This window comes from Phycodurus eques, chromosome 1 (genome assembly GCF_024500275.1).
Source record: "Phycodurus eques isolate BA_2022a chromosome 1, UOR_Pequ_1.1, whole genome shotgun sequence".
In the NCBI taxonomy this organism is placed as follows: Eukaryota; Metazoa; Chordata; class Actinopteri; order Syngnathiformes; family Syngnathidae; genus Phycodurus; species Phycodurus eques.
The window spans coordinates 2,742,763-2,764,218 of record NC_084525.1 but is presented as its reverse complement, the minus strand read 5'-3'; the positions used below and the strand labels follow the sequence as shown (position 1 = coordinate 2,764,218).

Genomic DNA, 21,456 nt, shown 5'->3' with positions numbered 1-21,456 from the left:
ATTTACACCACAACAATTGTCTTGGCTCCAACCCGGGTTCAAAGTTGTTTGAAGGGAATCCTTTTAAATATCCACTCGAATGCCACATTCTATTTGTTTTTTGTTTTTTTTTAATTGGATTTTACTTGAGAATTTGGGACACTTTCTACCTTTTTTCAATTGACTAATTGATTAAAATAAACAATTTGGTCTATGTCATTTGTAACACTGATAATTCAAATACACTCCTCTCCAAAAGTACTGGTGAGGCCAAGCTCTCTCTCTCTCTCTCTCTCTCTCTCTCTCTCTCTCTCCTCCCCCCCCCCCCCCCCCCCCCCTCCGTACACTTGAATCATTTGTGTTTGACATGAACAGGTTGATATCAGAAGAGATACCAAAAAAAAATTCATCTTTTGTTTCGAGCTACAGTATTTGTATCGTTTGGCCTCGCTGGCTGTTGTTTTTACAGAACTTGCAAAGCAGCTCCCAGTGCCAGTAAGAACTCAACTGCTGCGAAGTGTAATTATTTCCTTTGCATGTTTTCCTTATTGATGTTTGTGTGTTTATTCTTTGTGCACAACTTCCTGTCTACAATATTTAAGAATACATTTGGAGCCATTGTTTTTTTCCCCCAATTTACTATGATGATTATTGTTTTTTTGTTGTTGTTTGTTTTTTGCTTTGCCCCGCGAGCAAAAATTGGAGCGACAAACGTATGGTGGCGGTGAACACAACAAGCGGCAGTTTGGCAGGGTCACTAGGGTCGCGGGCGTGCTGCAGTCCTTCCCAGCTATCTGTGGGGCGAGAGGCGGGGTACACCCTGAACTGGGCTGGCGACCTGCAGGGCACATATAAACAAACAACCGTTCCCACTCACGGGCAATTTAGAGTCTTCAATTAAGCTACAGCGCAGGTTTTTGGGATGTGGGAGGAAACCGGAGTACCCGGAGAAAACCCACGCAGGCACGGGGAGAACATGCAAACTCCACACAGGCGAGGCCGGGATTAGAAACCCGGTCCTCAGAACTGTGAGGCAGACGTCCTCACCAGTTGTCCCACCGTGCCGCCTGCTTCAAGCGATGCACTCAAATATAGAAATACTTAAAACGTTAAAGGATGACGCGCTGTTGGGCGACAAGGAAAAGCAGAAGAAGAATGTATGTTCAAACAGATGAATACTGTTAGGAATGTGCTAATGACTCCACGGTATGACTGGGCGTGAAAAGAAATCATTTGAACTTCACGTTTGGCAGGACGATTGCTCAATTCTCCAGCGCATTCAAATACAGGTCGACGTCATACATGTAACTTTAACCTATACTGCAGTTTTTCTAGAGGGGCTATTCTGTATTTAGTTTGACATCGCAATATACTGTGTATCGCAGCATTGAAGAAAATCGCTCTGTCATTTTTTCTTTGTTTGTTTTCCTCCCAATATTGGGCCGCTCTATTCTTGGCTATGAAACAGGACAAAATGCTCAGTGTCTTTTATGCCAGTCAGCAGGAAAGTGTTCATTCCTTTTTTTTTTTTTTTTCTTTTTTTCTTTTCCTCCCCCATTTCTACAAGCAGAGAGTGCGTGTGCACGCACACAAAAAAAAAAACCCCATGTACAGCATGAACTTGTCCAACTGCGCCGCGACACTTTTAAAGGCACAATATCTATTGTTGACGTTGTTGAGCTCAATGGGGAAATGGCTCGAGCTGAAGCATTTACAACATCTGTTTCTATTTCTTTGCTCAAGTGCTCATTAGACGAGTGGAAAAGTGAGATTGTTATCTGCGGCTGGGCGGAGTCTTCTTATCACTCCTGGCTGTTGCTTGTTCTGGCTGTCAGTTGGACCATGAAGGCTGCGTCACAGACAGGTGAGCGCCACAGCACCGGGCACGCATACTCTTCCCTTTTTGTTATATTTCTCCTTCAAGGAAAAACGATGCATTTGGATTCTTTTGTTAGACTTCATGAAACACCACGTGGCTTTTTTAACCTGTCATGTATGGAGAAACATTTGTGTCATTCCAGATGTGGTTATGCAGGCATGTCTTGAAACGAGTGCGTGTGTACGTGTCATTTTATTTGACACATTCAGCGGAACAATCAATGATTTGATCGACTTTGGTTCTTTGGTCACTGTAAAACCAAAAGACACGCCTTGAAATATTTGTGGGCGTCTCATTCAGGTATTTATGTGTGAAATCAAACTTTCAACCACAGACAAAGATTCAATGACATGATTTTTAGTGTGACATTTGCGATGCTAAATTAAGACCACAGGTTTTGTTTGTAAAAGTAAGTCAAAGTAAATATTGTAGTCGGGGGGGAGAGGATTTGTACCTAACACATCCGGTTTAGATTGTAAACTTTTCAAATGTCAGTGTTTTTATTGGGTGCAAATCTGACCTGTTAAATTGTTAAAACATGGTGGCTACCAGTGCTATGTTCGAGGCTGCAGTCAATCATGACTCGACAGTCCGGATGCCAAATCCTGAAGGCGAACGTTTGCGATTCGTACCTGAATGAAATAGAACAGAAACACACACACGCACTTTGAAGAGTGTTGTTTATTTATTGAGGTGACACCCAGGGATTTGCAGGGGCACTAGATGTATTCAAGTAAGTGGACTTTATTCTAATATCATTGCATTTGATCGGTGTTGACAGCGGTTTTCATTTCAGGCACAACCGGAGGCCAAGGACGCCTGAAATTGGTCAACTTTGAGACCCTGGAAAACCACATTTCTCATGAGACCCAGGGGCTCAGCAACAAATACCTGGTGGTCCGACGAGGGAAGCCATTCAAGGTTACTCTGGTGTTTTACGGACAGATGTGGAACCCGAAAACAGAGTATCTGGCCCTGCAGGTTTTACTAGGTGACTTTGTACACAGCAAAAAAACAATGGTGGGCACCGAGTACGCTAACTTTATGGTCTGCTAGATTGCTCGAAATCTAGCTTCGTTGGCAACTTTGGGCGGAAAGCTCCACCGATTGAGCCGTTCCTGGTGTGTGGGGCGAAAACGATTGTGCCCTACAAATTCTGCCTAGCGACAAGCAGCCGGTCCAACGTGTGACCTCAGGAGGAATAAAGAGTGGAAGTCACTATGACATGGACAACATTTTTAAATCGTGGCCACGATATACATAAGGTGTGCACAACATACAAATTTGTATAACGTGCTCAAGAAATACAGTTTAATATTATGAATTCATATTATTCCCGGACAGTTGGCTAAGCACCCCGACCTCCCAAGTTAATATTAAACCCACAAGTTAGTACGTTATACCTTTTTCCTGGCCCCCAAATTTGTATATTGTGGACACAATTTCCTTTTCTTTTCCCCATGTCACATCAGATGTTAAAGTTCTTCTCTTATCCTCACAGGTGAAATGTCAGCAAGGATGTTGGTCCGTTTCTCCGACAAGCGGTCCGACCCGCGTAGCTGGTCAGCGCGAATCTACCCAGGCGACATCGGTCACCGCGTCGTCACCATCCGCGTCTGCGCCCCCGCGCTGTCCTCTGTGGCGCAGTACCAACTCATGGTCCACATAGTGGGATCGCATGAGCGAAGCAGCTACACCGCGGGACCGTTTGTGCTGCTCTGCAACCCTTGGCTCAAGGGTGATTGCTCCGCTCGGACCTTCGTCGAGTCCACGATGCAGTGCGATGAGCGCACTTTTCTCTTTTTCTTCTAGAGGATCCAGTGTACATGCCACTGGATGCGCAACGACAGGAGTACGTCAAGAGTGATTACGGCGTGATCTACATGGGCACCGACCTCAACTTTAGTCAGCAGCCCTGGTCGTTCGGTCAGGTGTGCGTATATGCGTGACGTCGCCCGCGAGTGTCAAACTGAAGGCCCGCGAGCCAGTTCCGGCAATCCGGTGTTACGTCCCAAACCGTGATTTTTTTTTTTTTTTTTTTACTGTACTGTTAAATCACTAGCTAGACGTTTGACAACCTTGATGCGATAAGAAATATTCGACTGAATCGGTGTCAACGTGTTCACAGTATGAGCCTGGTATCCTTGAGGCTTGTCTGCAGCTGCTGCAAGTCAGCCCGCAGCACCTCAGCAACAGTCACAAAGACTACGTTCTACGAGAAAACCCGGCCTACCTGAGCAGGATCGTCTGTGCGATGGTGAGACACAAAAGTCACCGCCAAAATATGCCCCCCAAAAAAAATGTATTCGAGAATTTCCCTCTCTTGACACTTTTAAGTACGAGTGTCGTGAATGCTGACAGGCACTAGAAAAGTGAGAAGAGTTTTCATTTTTTTCCCATTTCATTCCATTTGTCGTTGCTTTCCTCTTGAAGTAGCGTATGGATGGCATCATGGCAACGTATCTGCTCCTCTGCAAGGTGAACTCCAGCGATGACATGGGTCTTTTGGAGGGGAGGTGGAAGGGAAGCTACAAAGACGGCGTCAAGCCAACAGAGTGGAGCGGCAGTGCGGACATCCTTCACCGCTGGATGGCATCCAAAGGCAACCCCGTGCGCTATGGACAGTGTTGGGTTTTTGCATCTGTCCTTTGCACAGGTGCTTTTTTATGGGCTTTATTCATAAATCCCCCCCCCCTTGTTCATGCAATGGCCAGTATTTTATACATGGGACCTGTTTTTTTGTGTGTTTTTTTTCCCAGTGATGCGAGTGCTGGGGGTTCCCTCTAGGGTCGTGACAGTGTTTAACGCAGCCCACGACGGTGATGGAAACCTAATCACTGAAGAGTTTTACTCCAGCACTGGCGAGAGGCTCGGGCTGTCCAAAGACAGCGTTTGGTTGGTATCTCCAGCTTCAAAATGCGATTTATGCAAACTGCACAACACCTAAGGAAGCTCTCTTAAGACTTCTTTTTCTCGATTTGAATGTACCAGTCAAAGTCACACCTTCAGATGTGCAGGGTAGGTCCTCCCTGCTGTGATCAATAAAGACCGTGATGAATTCATTTGCGCTTTAAGAGGGAAATCGCAACCTGCTTTCATTTTTTTGGGTTGATGGAACCATTCTTGAGAAACTCTGAAAACAAAATGATTTGAATTGAATAGAAAAGTGGGCCGGATACACTCCCTTGTGAAACACAGGATCTCGATATTGACAGATGAGTCGTCACTGACATATGCTTTTGCTACTCTCAGAATCATTTCTTCACTCCCTTAGTTACCCTTTCTCTTCTTTTTTTAATTTTTTTTTTTTTTTTTTACCCTCACCTGATTTTTGCTTGGAAACGCATGGAGCTTGACATACCTCACTCCATCCATCGTCGTGTGTATTGTCATGGTTATTTATTGGAAATGTAAAGGGACAGAGAAAATGTATCAACATAACGCTAACATCTCAGACATCTTGATCCATGTTACATCGCAGGAACTTAGTAGTACCATGCAGATATTCTCTCCTACTACTGACGGTAAAATATAAATTAGGGTCGGTAGGAAAGATTTTGTTTTTTCTTTTTTTTTTTTTTTTAACACACCAACACTGTAGACTGAAATCCACTGGTAGTGCTGTGGTACATGATTGTGCCTTTTCTGCAGATGACATGGATTCAATTCCCGGTGCCCCGATAACCAGGCACCGTCATTTTTTGGTCTTGGGTATCCGCTTCCGCTTGTGTTCCCCAGTCCATCGAGCAAATATATATAGTAGTCATTTTAGGAAAAGCCGCCACGTCACTGCTTGAACATGGAGCAGAAAGTGGAGGAACATATTTTTTCTTCCGAAACTGAATTGTCTTCAGTCACTAGGGGTGTTAGGATATATTATTATTATTATTATTATTTTTTAAATGTGTCAAACGTTATCTTTATTATACCAGTATGCCACGGGCCGCTAAAAAATGGACGGTTGGACGCAAATGTCCCCCGGGCTGTAGTTTGGATACTTCTTTTGTACACTGAATGAAAGTAAGTGGTCCCAAGCAGCTCCCCTGGGGTACACCCTGAAATAGATCTTCACTACTTTTTCATCCGTGTGTTTTTTGTTTTGTTTTCTACCCTAAAACCTGGTACGCATACGCATACAGGAACTTTCATGTGTGGGTGGAATGCTGGATGAGGAGGCCAGACATTGGTGCCAAATATGACGGCTGGCAGGTTGTGGACCCAACCCCGCAGGAAAGGAGTGCAGGTGTGCGGACGTTTGAATGGGATTCAGTCAACTGGTACAATTCACCGATGGAATATGTTCAACATCTTCCCACTGCAGGTGTATACCGCTGTGGTCCTTGTCCAGTGGTCGCCATCAGGCGGCGTTGCCTGAACACCCCGTACGACACTGCCTTCGTTTACGCCTCTGTTGACGCGGACATCGTACGCGTGATAGTGCGGTCTGGTAAGGTGGTGGGGAGGAAGGTGGACACCGAGTGGGTGGGACGCTTGATCTTCACCAAAAGCATCGGCTCCGATGCGCCAGAGGAGCTGACGGATTCTTATAAGAGAAAGAAAAGTAGGAAACGTTCTATGAGGGAGCAGATTAGTGTCCAATTAGAGGGCATAATAATTGTTTTTCTTTTGTTTACAGAAGACCAAACATACCGAGTGGGACACTCAGGTCAGTGACTTTGTCAGTATCGCTACCTTTTATAGATTGAACTCTTGACATAAACTATGTATAACTTCAACAGATGTACCATTCAGTGGGGGAGTGGTCATTTTTTATTTTTTTTTATTTTTTTTTTTTACGAGGCATTCTTAGAAATGTCTTTAATCAGTCCAAAGCGAACGGCCAATTAAACATTGCTACATTTGCAAATGGTGAATACAGTCGTCAATTAGCCTTCTTATGAGCTGATTTGCACACTGTTCCTACTCACATTTACAGGACTTTCTGACCGTATCGTGAGTGTTTCTGGCAACGGTGGACCTGGTAAGTTGGCATATACTTCTTATTTCATTTGACTTTATATCTGTCCTTACGAGCCTTTTGTGGGATTCAGAACAGACAAACAACGCCTGTTGTAAGAAGCAGATCCAATCGAGCACGTCTTCGTCACGCGCAGTGTCGTCGTGCGTCAAACTGTTTCCAGCAGGAGCTGACCGACGATCCCCGTGAGAAGCCGTCGTATCGGCAGACGCGTCAAAAGACGTTTTAGAGACAACATAGAACACAGGGAGACCATAAATGTTACTGAGCCAAATTTGAGGAAATTCACAGGAGTTTGATGGGTGTGTGATCTCATTTTTACACTTTGATTTTGATCACGAGGCGTCGAACTGACGAGCGAGTGCGCAGTCATCCGTGTGTCATTTGTTCTTTCCGTTTTCGACAGGCAAGCAGCAAAAGAAAAAAGCGAGTGATTATTTAGTTATAGATACGTGAGCTTGTTTCTGGGTCACGACCACAATCCGGCAGATTATGTTGCCGTATTATGTAATAGACAATTATGTAGCGTTCGGGAACAAGTCCTGACTCTTGAGGATAAAGTCATCACAACTGAAAAGATCAGCAGGATTTTCCAGTTTCAGCATTTATTTTTTTTTGGTCTGAAAACGATGAAACATAGCCGACCACATTACCCGAACTGCACGCCTGTTCTCATGAGGATCTTGCGGCAAAAGGTAACACTGTAATTAGAGGAAAACGGACATATTTTAGAGTCTTAGTTTCATTTCCTTAATATATAAGAATAGTACGGGTCATGCTCCAAACAGCTTCACAATTATGAGCAAAATACTGCGTTGTGATGGCAAAATACAGCATTTCGGGTGCAGGAGCACTCACCATCAACACCCCTGAGCAGTCACGTTAGCATTAACGCTAGTGCTAACACAACAGCAGTGTCCTGGTTGGTCCACCATTGCTATACGTAGGGTTGTACGCATTTAGAGGGCTGTTTTTGTTCTAATTTTGAAAAGTGAAACATGTCTTTCTTGAAGCTGAACATTTGGTTGCTGTTTCATTGTGTAACTGAGCGCCCTTATTGTTCTTTACAGTATGTCGTGCCTCACGTTCTTTCGTGCCTGGTCCACCCGAAGGAGGTAAAATAATGCACTTTCACTGAGCACTGTCAGAATCAAAATAGTTCTTTGAGTCCTCACGGAGGTTGGCTAAAACACGATGGTGTCCGTTTTACAACCACTGCACACACCCCTGAGCTTTAACGTTAGCATTACGCTAGTGCTAACACAACAGAGACGTCCCGGCCGGGCCATCGTTACGTTATAAATGCGGTATACACATTTGAAAGTCAGCTTTTGTTCTAGTTTTGAAAGTGAACATGTTCCCTGAACTGAACATTTCTCATCTAATTATTATTATTTTTTTTAAACAGTATGTCAAATGTCTCCTAATGTCATGTCTGGTCTACCCAACGAAGGTAAGACTGTATTTAATACGCTCTCACTGACTAATGTGACGGTAAAATACTTTGAGAGCCTCGTTTGTGTCTAATGATAGTTGAATTCATTAACCACTGTTTATTTCAATTAAAATACAGCTGACAAGCGCTTTAGTTTTCATGCTCTTAGTTTGCCATTATGCTATCGGCTACATGCGTTTAACAATAGCAATGACGACAGCCTGATGTAACCGGACCTTTTCCGTTTTACATCGAGTTGCCGTTCTACGGTTATCGTCACGCTTTTACTCTCTGGTATTTTACGCAAGTGTGAGCAAATAGTTGATTGGTCGATATACTTCGGAGATGCATTACGACAAATGTCATACGCATAAGGAACGTGGTCGGAGAGCACAAGTTTCATGTTTGATCTAGTATGAACATTTTTAAGTTTGTCGTGACAAGATTAAGTCTTCCTCTCGCGGACTTTGCTCCTGTGCAGACGGGTCCGGCTCGGACGTGACCTTGAGCATAGACGGAGAGCCGACTCTGGGCAAGGGCATCGACCTGACGGTGACGGTCACAAACCCGTCGAACAGCACTCGCGTCCTCAGGGAGCACCTGAACGCTCAGTTGAAAGAATTCAACAGTAGCCCAGAGAAAAGCTTCTGGAAGAGCCACCAAGAAGTGTCCATTCAGCCATTTCAAGGTGAGCTCTCCGAGCGTCCCATTGACTGGTTAAAGCCAACACGAGGGCAATGTTTGGCCTCCTCCAGTTCTGACACGCCGCCATTCCATCGCGCCCTCTGAGTACGAGGCGTTCCTGGCGGGCGACGACATTGTGACGGTGGCGGTGGTCATCAAGGATTTGAAGACCAAAGAGCGGGTCCTGGCTACACAGGACTTCAACCTCAGCTCACCAAAAATAAGCATAGAGGTACACATGGGCGGGGGGGGGGGAGAAACTCCAAAATGAAATATCGTTTCATTTTGGAGTTTCTGAATTACCTACAGTCGATGTTGCCACACTTCTTCACACCCAGATCTAATTTAAAAAAAAAAAAGAAACTTATTTTATTTACATTAATTACACAGTGGTAAATATTTCATTATCACATTATTCATTCATTACCATTATTCATTATTACCATGAAAATGATTTTTAATACAGAAATTGGCTAGGAATCGGCCTTCTTAAAAGTATGTTGCAATGTGTTTAACGAATTTGTACAACAGATTGTTTTGACTTTTTGACTTGAACTACAGAAATAAATGTACTTATCCGTAATGTTCCGATGTATTGAGATGCACCTGTTCTAAAGGGACTTTGAGTCGCTTTTTGGGGCGGGGGAAAGGGTCTATCGTGACTGAAATGGCGAGAGGAGACTATAGTCCTCTAACAGAATCATACTAAAATTAAATATAGAAATAAATAAAATCAACTAGCGCTGTTTTTTTTTTTTTTTTTTTGTGGTGTATGTTAGTTTACCTGTCCAAAATCCCTTCCTGATTCCGAAACGGCGTGGGGGGGAAAAACCCCACAGGTTTATTCAGATGATGACCAAAATTGAGCAGGTTGTTCCTCGGTCAACGTTGCACCCTTCCACAAAGTTCGGGTTTTGTGCATTCCTACTGATTGACAAATAACGAACAGGCAATGAATTGAAAATGATACCTGTTGTCTTCGCCCGAGGTAAACCTCGGGTAAAGTGGTAATGGAACGTGTCCGTTGAGTTACGGTGACATCGGATAACAATCTCGTTGGCAGCGTGACACTATTATTTTAATAACTACCTCGCCGTGATTCTCCTGCAGGTTGACGGTGGGGACAGCATCCAGGTGAAGAAGGAGCACAAGGCCATTGTGTCCTTCACCAACGAGCTCAACAAAACTCTGAGTGGTGCTGTTCTCACTGTGGAGGGCTACGGATTATTGCAGGGCAAACAAGAGGCCAGGTGGGTCTGTTTCCACTTTTTTTGGTAGCGTCTTGTCAGCAAGGCAACTCGAAATGATGCAATCGCTCCTGTCTCGTTACAGTGCTCCACGGGGGTTGTTTGTGCTTCAAGTAGCTAGCTGAGGAATGTGGTTCTGAGAATGCTGTCAGGCAGGCACATGCGCAAACATTTTTTGGGGTCAGGTGCTCAAGCCAAAAATGATTCGTACAATTCAGGGGGAAAAGAAACTGTTACTATTCCCATGAGGTGTCCTCTTTCTGCATCTGCTGGTGAACATGTCTGTGGAGGTGGGGAGGCTGCCCCCGCAATCTTCTTAGCGGGCATCACCCTCCTTTGCAGTGCCTTCCTCTCTGCAGCCGAGCTGCTGCTGTGCCACGCTGCTGCGAACGCTATCCGTCACATTTCTGTTGAAGCTCCTCAAGACAAAGCTCTCCAGTCCGGCATGTTGCAGCTTCTGGAGGAAGGAGAACATTCTAGACCACTGCTGTACCACAGGGGGCGTCCATCCTGAAGTCTTTGTCTCCTTGGTCTTCTTCACATTGCTGCCAAAAGATTATCTTTGCACGAGTTCACCAGATGGTCTACCTTCTCTTTGTACTCAGATTCATCATTGTTCGTGATGCATCCCACTACTGCTGTGTCGTCCACAAACTTAACGATTTGACAGCTTGGGAATTTTGCTGAGCAGTGATAGGTCATTAGTGTGAACAGGAAGGGGCTCCGCACACAGCCCTGTGGGGAGCCAGTGCTGAGGGTGATGGAGGAGAAGACGGTGTTGTGGATCCTGACAGTTTGTGGTCTGTTGGTCGGGAAATCCAGAACCCAGTTCCCCAGTGATAGACTCAGCCCAAGAATGTCCGGGTTTTGCACCGGGGTCGTTAGGATGAGGGTGTTGAAGGCGGAGGTGAAATCCATCCACATAGGAGCTCTTGCTTTCCAGGTGGCTGAGGGCTATGCGGACCACTGATGAGACGGCATCATCAGTGGAGCGGTTCTTCCTGTAGGCGTACTGGTGAGGGTCCACAGCGACATAGACGGAGTCTGGAATCTGTGGCACGATCAGCTTCTCAGAGCAGAGCACTTCGTGACTATGGGAGCGCATTGCAAATGCTAATGCTCGGGTCGTGCTACGGGAGCTACGTAACGCCATTAGCTCTCTACGATCCAAGCACCCAGAGGCCTTTTTACGAGGTTGCAGGTGACTTTAACCATCTAAATTTGACGGACACTCTCCGCAGATTTCACCGGCATATCACCGTGCCCGCGCAGGGGAATAACACACTGGACTGTGTGTACATGAACATACGCGGGGCACACAGAGCCCTCCCCCTACCCAAACCTGATGCCCTGGCAGATCTGCACGCAATATAACAAGTGAACACACCCCTGTTCACATAGGAATACCAGAGTTGGCTGATGTCCAATATGTCCAACTCCGGCTCCAACTACCGGAGACAAATTCCTTGTGTGTTTTTTGGACATACTTGGCAAATAAAGATGATTCTGACGTTCATAATGTAATATTGCTCACTTCCCATTCCGCTCTCTTCCAGGCTGACCATCCTGCATCCAAATGAGAAGATAGAGAAGAAGGTTGCCATCACGGCCTCCACTTCGGGCACTAAGCTGCTGACTGCCTCTTTCTCACATAGCGGCAGCTCCGGCGCCATTTCGAGAAGCTACCACAAGGTGTCCGTCACCACACGATGACATTGAAGAATTGGAACGTTTCGATTTTATTTTTGATCCATTGTCGCTTAACAGTATCATATGCTTAACTACACCGACTGGTCACAAAGTTACGTACACCTTCGCAGTGTAATGAGAGCCGAGAGATGAGCGGCATTAAGAATGGAACTTTACGAGTTTATAGTGGTTTGCAGCGGTGTCGAGTTGCACTGCATTACAATCGCAGCTGTTCCCAGCACTTACAGGTTACCCCCTTTCAATTTGTTTTTTTCAACTGCTCATTGACCTTTCATTCAGTCCTATGATTAATAAAAACGACAATAATAATAGTACGAATCTTGTTTGTTATCATCACCGCTTACCCAGTTCACAGTCTATCTCAGCGGACGTCCGACAAAAGGCAGATTGGTCGCAAGGCACCTGTAGACAAACAACCACTCGCAGCTTCACAAAAGTCAAAAGTCGTTTTAATATCTTATTATATGATCCATCGTATCTTATTATTGGTCTTGCTGTTATTACTATTGTTCATAATATTTCATGAAGCCATGCCGTAACCTGCACATTTCGCAAAAAAATAAAAAAAATAATAATAATAATGGCTTCAGTTTCCACTCAGCGATGATGTCACTGTGAATGGTTGTCTGCCTGCATATGCCCTGTGATTGGGCACCGGCGACCAGTCCAGGGTGTAGTCTGCCTTCCGCGCTAAATCAGCCGGGATAGGCTCAGAGATCTCTACGACCCTGGACTGGTAAGTGATATAGAAAACGGATGAATGAATACTGGGAACGGTCCATTAATACACCATATGGTTACGTAGTGATGATTGGGGGGGGGGGGGGGGGGGGGGGGGGGGGAAGATATATATTAATAATAAAGACTGGATGCTATTACTCCAAGCGACCACTAGATAGAAACATTGAACCACGCATGATCACGCTTGGCCCGTGACATTTTCTCTTCGCTGTGTAACGCTCCCTCTGAGGTATTACACAGCATATTCTTTATGTCTATAAAAATAGACACAGTGGATCAGAAAAATGTCTCAACACACTGTTCCAATGCCAGGTTTTTCCTGATACGAAAAAGGTCAATCATTTGAAAAATGTCTACACCCTCAATGTGACCTGTGACCTGTACCGCTCCAAAAAGCAATCGTTTCCCAGAAGTCAAAATAAACAACTGGGAGTCTATGGTTGCAGATCCTACAGAGTGAGCGGAATTGACTGTGATTGGTCAGAATTGACCAATCACGTTCAAGCGCACGTGCATTGTCGTCACTTTTCCGGAAATGTTTGTCGTCCCAATTCACAACCTCATTTCCGAGTCCTGCGTCCCGCTAACATGCAAAGCGGATGTGATTTGGTGGAAAACAAGAAAGTCAGACATGGCAATGAACTTTAAATATTTGGGGATTTTCTGTTTTTATTTTCGTTATTTGTATTATTTCCTTTTTATTTGACTTTTTCAATTTATGTTTTCCATTTGTATTTTCATTTGAATTCTTCTTTTTAAGAATAACCTAGCGTAAATGTGATTGTTATTATTCTGAAAGCCCTTCGGACAAGTCAAGCGAGCGGCTTGCGATGCTCGCCCGAGTGTCGGGCGATAATCAGACTGCTCGCTTGCTGATTTTCAGACAAATTAAACGTCAGGGGGGGGAAAAAAAGCAGCCGGCGCGACAACCGAGAACGCTTTGAAAAGCCGAGCCCGCCCGTCATAAATTATTAATGGGCCTCCGCCTCCGCCTCACGCACGCACGCACGCACGCAGCGTCCATCTCTCCTGGCTAAGAAATGTTAATTACACTTCTTTGTCTTGAGCTGCAGCTTCCCTTCTCTCTTGCTCCCTTCCTTTTCCTCTTTCCTCCTCCCTCCTCCATGTCTGTCATCCTTTCTTTTTGCCCCCCCCCCCCCCCCCGCTCCTCCCTTCTTACCTCTCTGTCATCAGTCCATTTTCTTGTCCGTATTTGTTTGCCCTCGTTGACGTCACCTCGTTCCAGCCCTGCCGCCCATCCGCTAGGTTCTGTCCCTCTTTTGCTCCTCGATGTTCCCCCTTTCTTTCCTCTCCCTCTACCCACTCCTCATCCGCTGGATATTCGGGTCTGTCTTTTCTCCCTTCCTCCACGCATCCCTCCAACATCGATCCTTCCATCCATCCTCTCCTTCCCCTGGATGGATGAGGGAACCGTGGTTCTTCTTTCCATCTGTCATTTCTCCATTCCTCCCTCCCTCGCAGCCATCCTTTCACCTATCGCCCCTTTCTTCCTTCTATACTTCCCTCCGTCTATCTACACTTTCTCTGTTCATCTATCTATCCAATCATCATCCCTCCATTTGTCCATCTTTGCGGTCATCACCCATCATTTTCTCCCCTCTAGCAATCCTCCCTTCAATTGATCTGCTCATCATTATTTCCATCCATCCTTTTCTCATTATTGCCTTCTTTCCTTGCGTTTTTTCCCCATTTAGCCTTCTTTCCTTCCTTCTATTGATCCACGCTTCAGCCATCCATTCGTACTTCCTTCCACCGCCAATCCCTCCTTCCATCTTTCCCTTTCTTTTTTCTCCTTCCAACCATCATCTTCTGCTTCTCTTCTGTACCCCTCCTTCCCAACCTCCCTTCATCCATTGATGATGATTTCCTTCTTTCCATACGTCAATTGTTCTTTAATCCGTCCTTCTTTCCCTGAACCCGCCAATCCCTTCATTTTCATCATCCTTCCACACTCCTTATCTCCATCTTTACCCCTCTTCCCCTTTCATCCCCCCTTCCAGCCATCGTCCATCCTGACTTTGATCCAGCTTTCCTCCCCTCTCGCTATCCCCTCTTCCTTTCCTTCCTCCGTTCCTCGTTCTTTCCTTCCGTCAATCATTTGTTCCGTCTTTGCCCTTTCTTGCAGATAGATAGATAGATAGATAGATAGACCATCGTTGAATTATCCAAAGCAATTCAAGAGCACATGAAAATAGCAGTCAGCCATTTTGTGAGGCGACTGTGTCACAGCTTAGCGGTTCTATCAGCCATCTTGGTTTCTGGGGGCGCGACTTAATCAGTCAATTAGAGCAGCGCTGGACGAATGTCACCGGACTGGAAAGGCACCTCAGCCAAGCGGCCGATGAACGACTAATCACCGTTGGAGCGACGGAGCTGGGAATTCTCATCGCGGAAGATGAAGGCAGGTGATTAAAGACGGTGATTTGAAGACCATCGCGAAACTGCCCTTCACAGAGCGCTGTGCCCGTTACATGCAGCAAAGGAACACGCGTGCTTTTGACGAGCACTTAGTTGTGAGAGCGAGAGATTTTCATTTTATAGTCCCCCATTTGTCAATGCTCGTATGTCAAATTGTATCCCCAGAAACCCGGATCAACTCCAACTTCATCATCGGGGCCAACTTTTTGGGGCCCGCGTTTGGTTTCAATTTCACGCTGCATGCATTTTGTTACAACGATAGCAAGAGAGAGAGAGAAAAAAGAAAAGTTTTCTGTTCTGCCAAAACCTATTTGAGAACCGAGGAGAGTTCAAGCTGACCCACTTCCAAAATATTTGAAGGCTTTTGCAAAAGCACACCGGGAAAAGAAGCACTACATAGTTACGAATTGATGGCGTGAACTGCAGCTCACGCCATCAATTCGTAACTATTTTAGTTTGAACTTCATTTGCAGCAGTAGCAACTCGGCGCTGACTCGTCTCCCTCAAAGTGAGCGAGTGCAGGTGCGACGGTGGAGCTTCATTCATTACAATCGCCGAAGAGTTCATCGGGCACCGTGGAAAAGGATCTTTCCATTTGGAAGAAAATGTAAGAATTGAAATGTGGCACATCCAGCGGGGACCCTCCAATGGAAAACCTCATCGAGGTGTCTATGGCGGCTGCTCAGGACAATATGACAAAGCTGAAATAATAACAGAAGAAGGACAAGGAGGAGGAGCAAGAGGACATGATTTGTTTCTCCTTCATATAATATTCTATTTGACGTTCATGATGCAATAAAACAGGACTTCACCTCTAATAAGGGACTTTATTGGTGTAAAGATACAGTACTTCCTCCGCAAACATGAATCTTCCCTCGGCATTAGTTAAGAGTGAGTACACTATTAATTCTGTCCTAATCTGGTTTGTCTTTCAAACAGCCTTGTGAAAGGACAAAGAGTCTTAAAAAAAAAGAAATATTTGAATTGTGAAGTTTTATACTGATTCATGCACATCTTTGTTGTTTCGACATATAAATACTTGTGTCGTTCCAGGAGAGAAATGAATATGTGATTGTTTAAAGTAGTGCATTGCCACAGGAAGGAAAATCACATGTAAGAGCTTTAGAGTCTCTGCTTATGTGGACACAGCAATACATGGAAAAAAAATAAACTATTTAACAAATAAGTAAGTTGGGTCGCAGCTTTGCCTCATGCGCGTCGATTTTTAACTTAACGTCGTTAATTAACAAATGTTATAACACTGTAATGCCATTGAGTGTTTCTGTTAGTTTTCTGCTCTGAAAGGGAACGACAAGGGGTTTAGAAAGTCACTGTGCACTTCTTCTTTTTCTCGCAACTTCAAAGAAAGACGTGTCGGGCTCGACTTACACAAATCTTTTATTTCAGAAAAAAAAAAATCATTTCAACATGAAATGAGAAATATATTAGATACAAAATACACAAATATCACCACATTTTTCCACACCAAAAACATGAGATATTACAGAAAAAATACCAAAGTATTACATGGAAATATACTAATATCAGACAGACACATGAGAACAGAATACAAGAATATTGGACAAAAGAATACAGATATTACATGAAAAGTACAAAAAGACAAAAATATTTGAAAATACTACCAAAAAAAAAAGCAATCGAATGAAAAACTTCCAACCATTAGAAAAGAATAAAAACATGCTAGATGATGAGAAAATGCTTTGACATGTTTACATTTGGAATACAGTGGGTACATATGAACGCATTCTCTGTCGAAATGCGCCTGTTAATCAAGCTGTGAGTGCACAGTGACTTTCCTGTAGGATGTCAGACAACTGACTGCACTGATCAGCTGATCACATACGGGGCAATCCCCGAGGTTGTATGGATGAATGTGAGGAAGATTGAAGTCCTCATTCGTGCCCGCCGGCGCATCTGCGCTCTGCAGTGGACAGGTTGCCACGGTAACAGCGCGAGAGATTCACCGAGCATCTTGTTCGGCCACTGCCCTTTTGAAACGATGGCTCCCTGAAGTGGTTCGCTGATGAGGGGGCAGACTCGCGATGATCCACTTTTACATTCGCAATCGTGAGTCTCGCTCTTCGAATTGCATTCAGAAAGCCGCGGCGCGTGTTGCTGCAGTTCGCCTGTCAACCTGGCGTAAGAGTGGACGGCGCCGTCGTCTTGCTGCGGCACGGGTCCGAGAGTACAAAAAGGAGACCGGTTGCGAAGCATAGCGACAAACTCCATCCTCGTCGTCAAACTAGCAGTCTTTGTCGAATAACGTCACGGACAGCGACCGTGTGCCCCCGACAACTTTATTCATCAGAGAAGTGAGACAACACAACACGTGTCCAGTAGTTCACTCTCTGTGTAAGGATGCACGGCTGCAAAAATGAGAGATTAGCCAGTTTATTGTGGGAGGGGGAAAAAAAAAAAAAAAAAGCACACTTGAAATTGAGTCATGCTTCAATTTCTCTTCAGCCTCCCTGTGATGTGATGACGGTCTTACAACATGTTTCGCAATGGAACGCAAAATCAGACAGGAAGGTTTGTTGACGAAAAATGTTTGGACTACTACAACTACAATGAGTTTAAGAGGGAGTTGTATTTGCAATCATTTGTTTTTCTTTCTTTCTACGTCCACTGTCGAAAAATGTCTTGACGTGAAACCTAAGACAGTGGACTCATTTCAGTACCTTGGTGTTCACCTAAACAATAAACCGGACTGGACGGACGACCCAAATAGTGTATAAGAAGACGAAGGGCCAGAGTGACCTCCGTTTGCTGTGGAGACGAAGGTCTTTTGACATAAGCAAGGCCTTGCTCAGGACCTTTTACACTTTGCTGCACTTTTTCACTTGACCGACTGAAAGCTAGCTCTGTTCCGGGCTGCCAACTGAACTCCGTCAAGGGAGGTGGCGGACAGAAGGATGCCGGCCAAGTTGACATCCGTCGCGGAAAGCAACTTTCCCTCCCCGTATTACACTGTAGTCCCTGCGCAACTGCTTCGGGGGCCGGACTTTTACATCCCGGGTCCAGGAAGGAGCGCGTTCTTGCCCACAGCAATATGACTGCTCAATTGCACTGAGTACAAACTATGATAAAAGTGCAATATTTTCACAACATTAAATACACAAAGCGTAGCACTTCTTACACAATACAGTGTTTCTGAGTTGTTGTTTTTTTTTTTTTTTTTTTTTTTTAATTATTCCGTTTGTAAATCCCCCCCCAAAAAACTTTCCTCATCTGGTTCATTTTGATCATGCTCTTCTTTTCACTAGTGTATTGTTTGCTGCTGTAACCAGTGAATCTTCTTCTTCCATCAGCTAACTTGGTGTTATTATGTTTATACGAAGGCCTTGGGCATATATTTCTTAGAATTTCCACCGAGTTGTCGAGTCACATGAGCCTCAAAAGTCCTACCGAAATACACTTCTTTAGCTTGAGCGTCAGAAAAATAATGGTGAGGTTCAGTGAGCGTTGAGAAGATCGTCTGTCAGCGACATCAACAATGATCGGTTCCCAGAAATCTGGAGCAAAGTCTTTCCAGAAGTGTGTTATTGCTGAAAAAGGGGCAACTGGCTTCTACTTACGGAATGGAAATGTGTTCCAAGACATTTGTCCATGTAGAATGCGTTGGTATAGCCACAGTCCGTTTGTATCGAGGGAAAACAATCAAGCGAATTGAAAAGCACTGGAGGGGAAAATCATTTCATCACTCGATGTGTGATCGTGCGAGGTTCGGGCGTGAGGGTTGACAAACGTGTGTGCGTGTGTGCGTGTGCGCGTGTGTCATCTCAGTGGCTCCACAGAGGATAACTGATGACCTGTATTTAGAATTTAGACAAGAGTTGTGAGCTGAGGGGACGCTACGATGCAGCGATATTGAAGGTCTGCTCTGAATCTTATTGTCCATGATGCGTCGCTGCCCACGCAGCCTCCCTTCATCCCCTCCGACCTTCCCTGACCTCCTCCGCCATGAAGAAAAGTCCCATTTAGCAAGGTGAGGACGTCATAACTTCAGCAAAAGTTTAGCTGCTAGCGTGGCAAATACACATAGCGACCGTGCCAAGTTCCTAAAAGAACCGGTCGGGGGCCTTCAAATGAGTTTTGAGCTTCATATTCTTGTGAGGAATTAACAGTCACGGGTAGCACTGCGGAAAACCATTTCTCGAGAGCAGTTGGAATATAACGACCAAACAGTCGCAGCACCTCAAGGATAGCGTCCTCATAGTGACCGAGCCAAAAAAAAAAAAGACAAAAGAAGAAATTGGAATTAAAAAAGAGCGAGAGGCAAAAAACACACGGCAAAAACAAAGACATTGTGAGAGACAGAGAGTGTTGCAGATGTTGGTTACCATGCCAACAGCCTTATAAAGTACTGCCTTCTGCGCAGTGATTTCATCAGTTTACCCAGCCAGCAATGAATCCTCCTCATCCTCCTGAGTTAGGAAACACCTCCTCACGACACGATTCACATCGCGGTTGTCGAAGACGTTTGTGTTCACGTTTTAACCTGCATCCATACTTGGACTTTAATTGAACTTGAACATCACCCCACACACTGCGTGATATTATCAGTTGAGTCATGACGGAGAGTAGTCATTATGACACATTTTCATATTTTGTTCTAACATTGTTTTCTCATGACAAATGACAAAACGTTAGGATGCAATTTTATCCGGACTCCCAAATAACTTTACAGTCAGTCAGAGGTAACATTCGGCCACGAATCAGTGAAAAGCTTGTTTCCAGACAGCATATTCCTGTATTCATTACAAATGAATGTAGTTTCAAGCTCATTTGGGAATATGAATGATGTATATTTTCTAATTGAAAATATGCTTGCCACCTCAGATTCCCCCCTGATTGAGCTTTTCATACAAAATACCAGACCAAGAATATAATAATAACTGGGATGGTGCAGTAGGCTGCATCACAGTACGAAAGAAAAATCCTTAAGTGGTAGTGATGACTTACTAAAACGTTTCTTTAGTTTCATCGTGACTCTTGATAAGGAATAATACAACTTTTACAATTTCAAGGTAGAATGGATTCAACGATTTGATCAACCGATGCTCACAAAATGAAGGGAGGTAAGAATTAAAGTACAGTTACAGTTCAGTTGTATTTGACTTTTAAATACAATACATGTGCGTGTAATCTTTAACAACGGTTTGTTCGGGTGCAATTTGTATTGAATTGATGTGCAACGCACTTTCGTTGAAGCATTGAAATGCGGTTTATCTTGCAGTGCTCACGTTCAAACTGCGCATAGTCACAATGTCAGTCATGCAATGTAATGAATGAGTTAACATTATCTTAGCAGGCTAAAACATAGCATAGCATAGCATAGCAGTCATCTGTGACTTTGATTTTGCCTTAAGAGCACAAGATCCGGCGGTTTTCTCACTTTCTAATCTGCTTTTTAGATTTTCTATGGAACAGTGATTACATGAAAATGCATAAATAAACTTGTCTCATCATCCCGACAATGATATATTTTAGCTAAGTTATTTCGTCCCAACTTTCACTGGTGTATGGGACAGTAACGACGGCATATATAGTCGACTATATAGTCGACTATATATACGCCTATGCGAACTCTTCCGAGCAACGAGTGGCCATGCAAACTTTCACCAATTTAAAGATCAAAACTCTGCTGTTATACTGTGTGTCCCAATATCAACTAATTATTACACAGCAGAAATAATAGCTTTCTGTAGCTTGCAATTGAATGATATTGATTATAGCATTAGACACAGCCGTCAATCCTTGGCCCGGGGGCCAGATTCGGCCCACCACATCATTGTATGTGGCCTGCGAAAGCAAATCCTGTGCGTTGACTTCTTCTTCTTTTTTTTTTTTTTTGCTTAAAAAAAAAAAATCAATGAATTAAACATTGCTCATTTTCTTCACTTTTGATACCATTAAGATATTGCAAACAGTTTTTGTTTGTTACTAACCCCCCTTTTAAAATCAATTGACTTATAGTTGAGCAAACAGTTTTTTACTGGCTTCTGATTTGAAAACTAGTTATCCAACATTTTGTTTCAACAGTCATAACGGCCCTCGGGGGGAAATCCTAACGACGACGTGGCCCGTGACAAAAATGAATTTGACCCCCCTGGTTAAGCCCTATCCTTGCCTCTCAGGTAGCCCCCCTCTGCCTCCCCTCGAATGTAAGACAGATGGCTTCTGTGCGGACACACACACACACACACACGCGTATGCACGAACACTGGGGCAGGTGGTCCGAAGCTGTCGGCCTTATCCGCTTGGCCCGGCTGTGTTTCCAGACGCCGGACTCCCACCCTCTCTGGTGTTGACTGCTGGGGTGTTGAAGTGGGCTGTTTAAAAT

At 44.4% G+C, this 21,456-nt stretch overlaps 1 protein-coding gene across 2 annotated transcripts; it reads left to right on the top strand.

Moving 5' to 3' along the window:
• The first annotated feature begins 1,792 nt into the window (after window positions 1–1,792).
• LOC133400141 (protein-glutamine gamma-glutamyltransferase 5-like) lies at window positions 1,793–12,223 on the top strand. 2 transcript variants are annotated; one of them, XM_061672453.1, is made up of 17 exons: window positions 2,091–2,591; window positions 2,655–2,849; window positions 3,360–3,596; window positions 3,671–3,789; window positions 3,987–4,115; window positions 4,337–4,514; window positions 4,618–4,753; window positions 5,998–6,101; window positions 6,180–6,419; window positions 6,495–6,524; window positions 6,795–6,839; window positions 7,907–7,951; window positions 8,245–8,289; window positions 8,753–8,959; window positions 9,027–9,187; window positions 10,066–10,205; window positions 11,759–12,223. In XM_061672453.1, exons 1-17 carry the CDS (start codon window positions 2,582–2,584, stop codon window positions 11,913–11,915), a joined length of 2,178 nt encoding a protein of 725 aa, XP_061528437.1. In that variant the 5' UTR covers window positions 2,091–2,581; the 3' UTR covers window positions 11,916–12,223. The 2 variants fall into 2 exon arrangements, with proteins under 2 accessions (XP_061528444.1, XP_061528437.1); XM_061672460.1 differs by lacking the exons at window positions 2,091–2,591; window positions 8,245–8,289 and adding an exon at window positions 1,793–1,843.
• The last annotated feature ends 9,233 nt before the right edge of the window (window positions 12,224–21,456 follow it).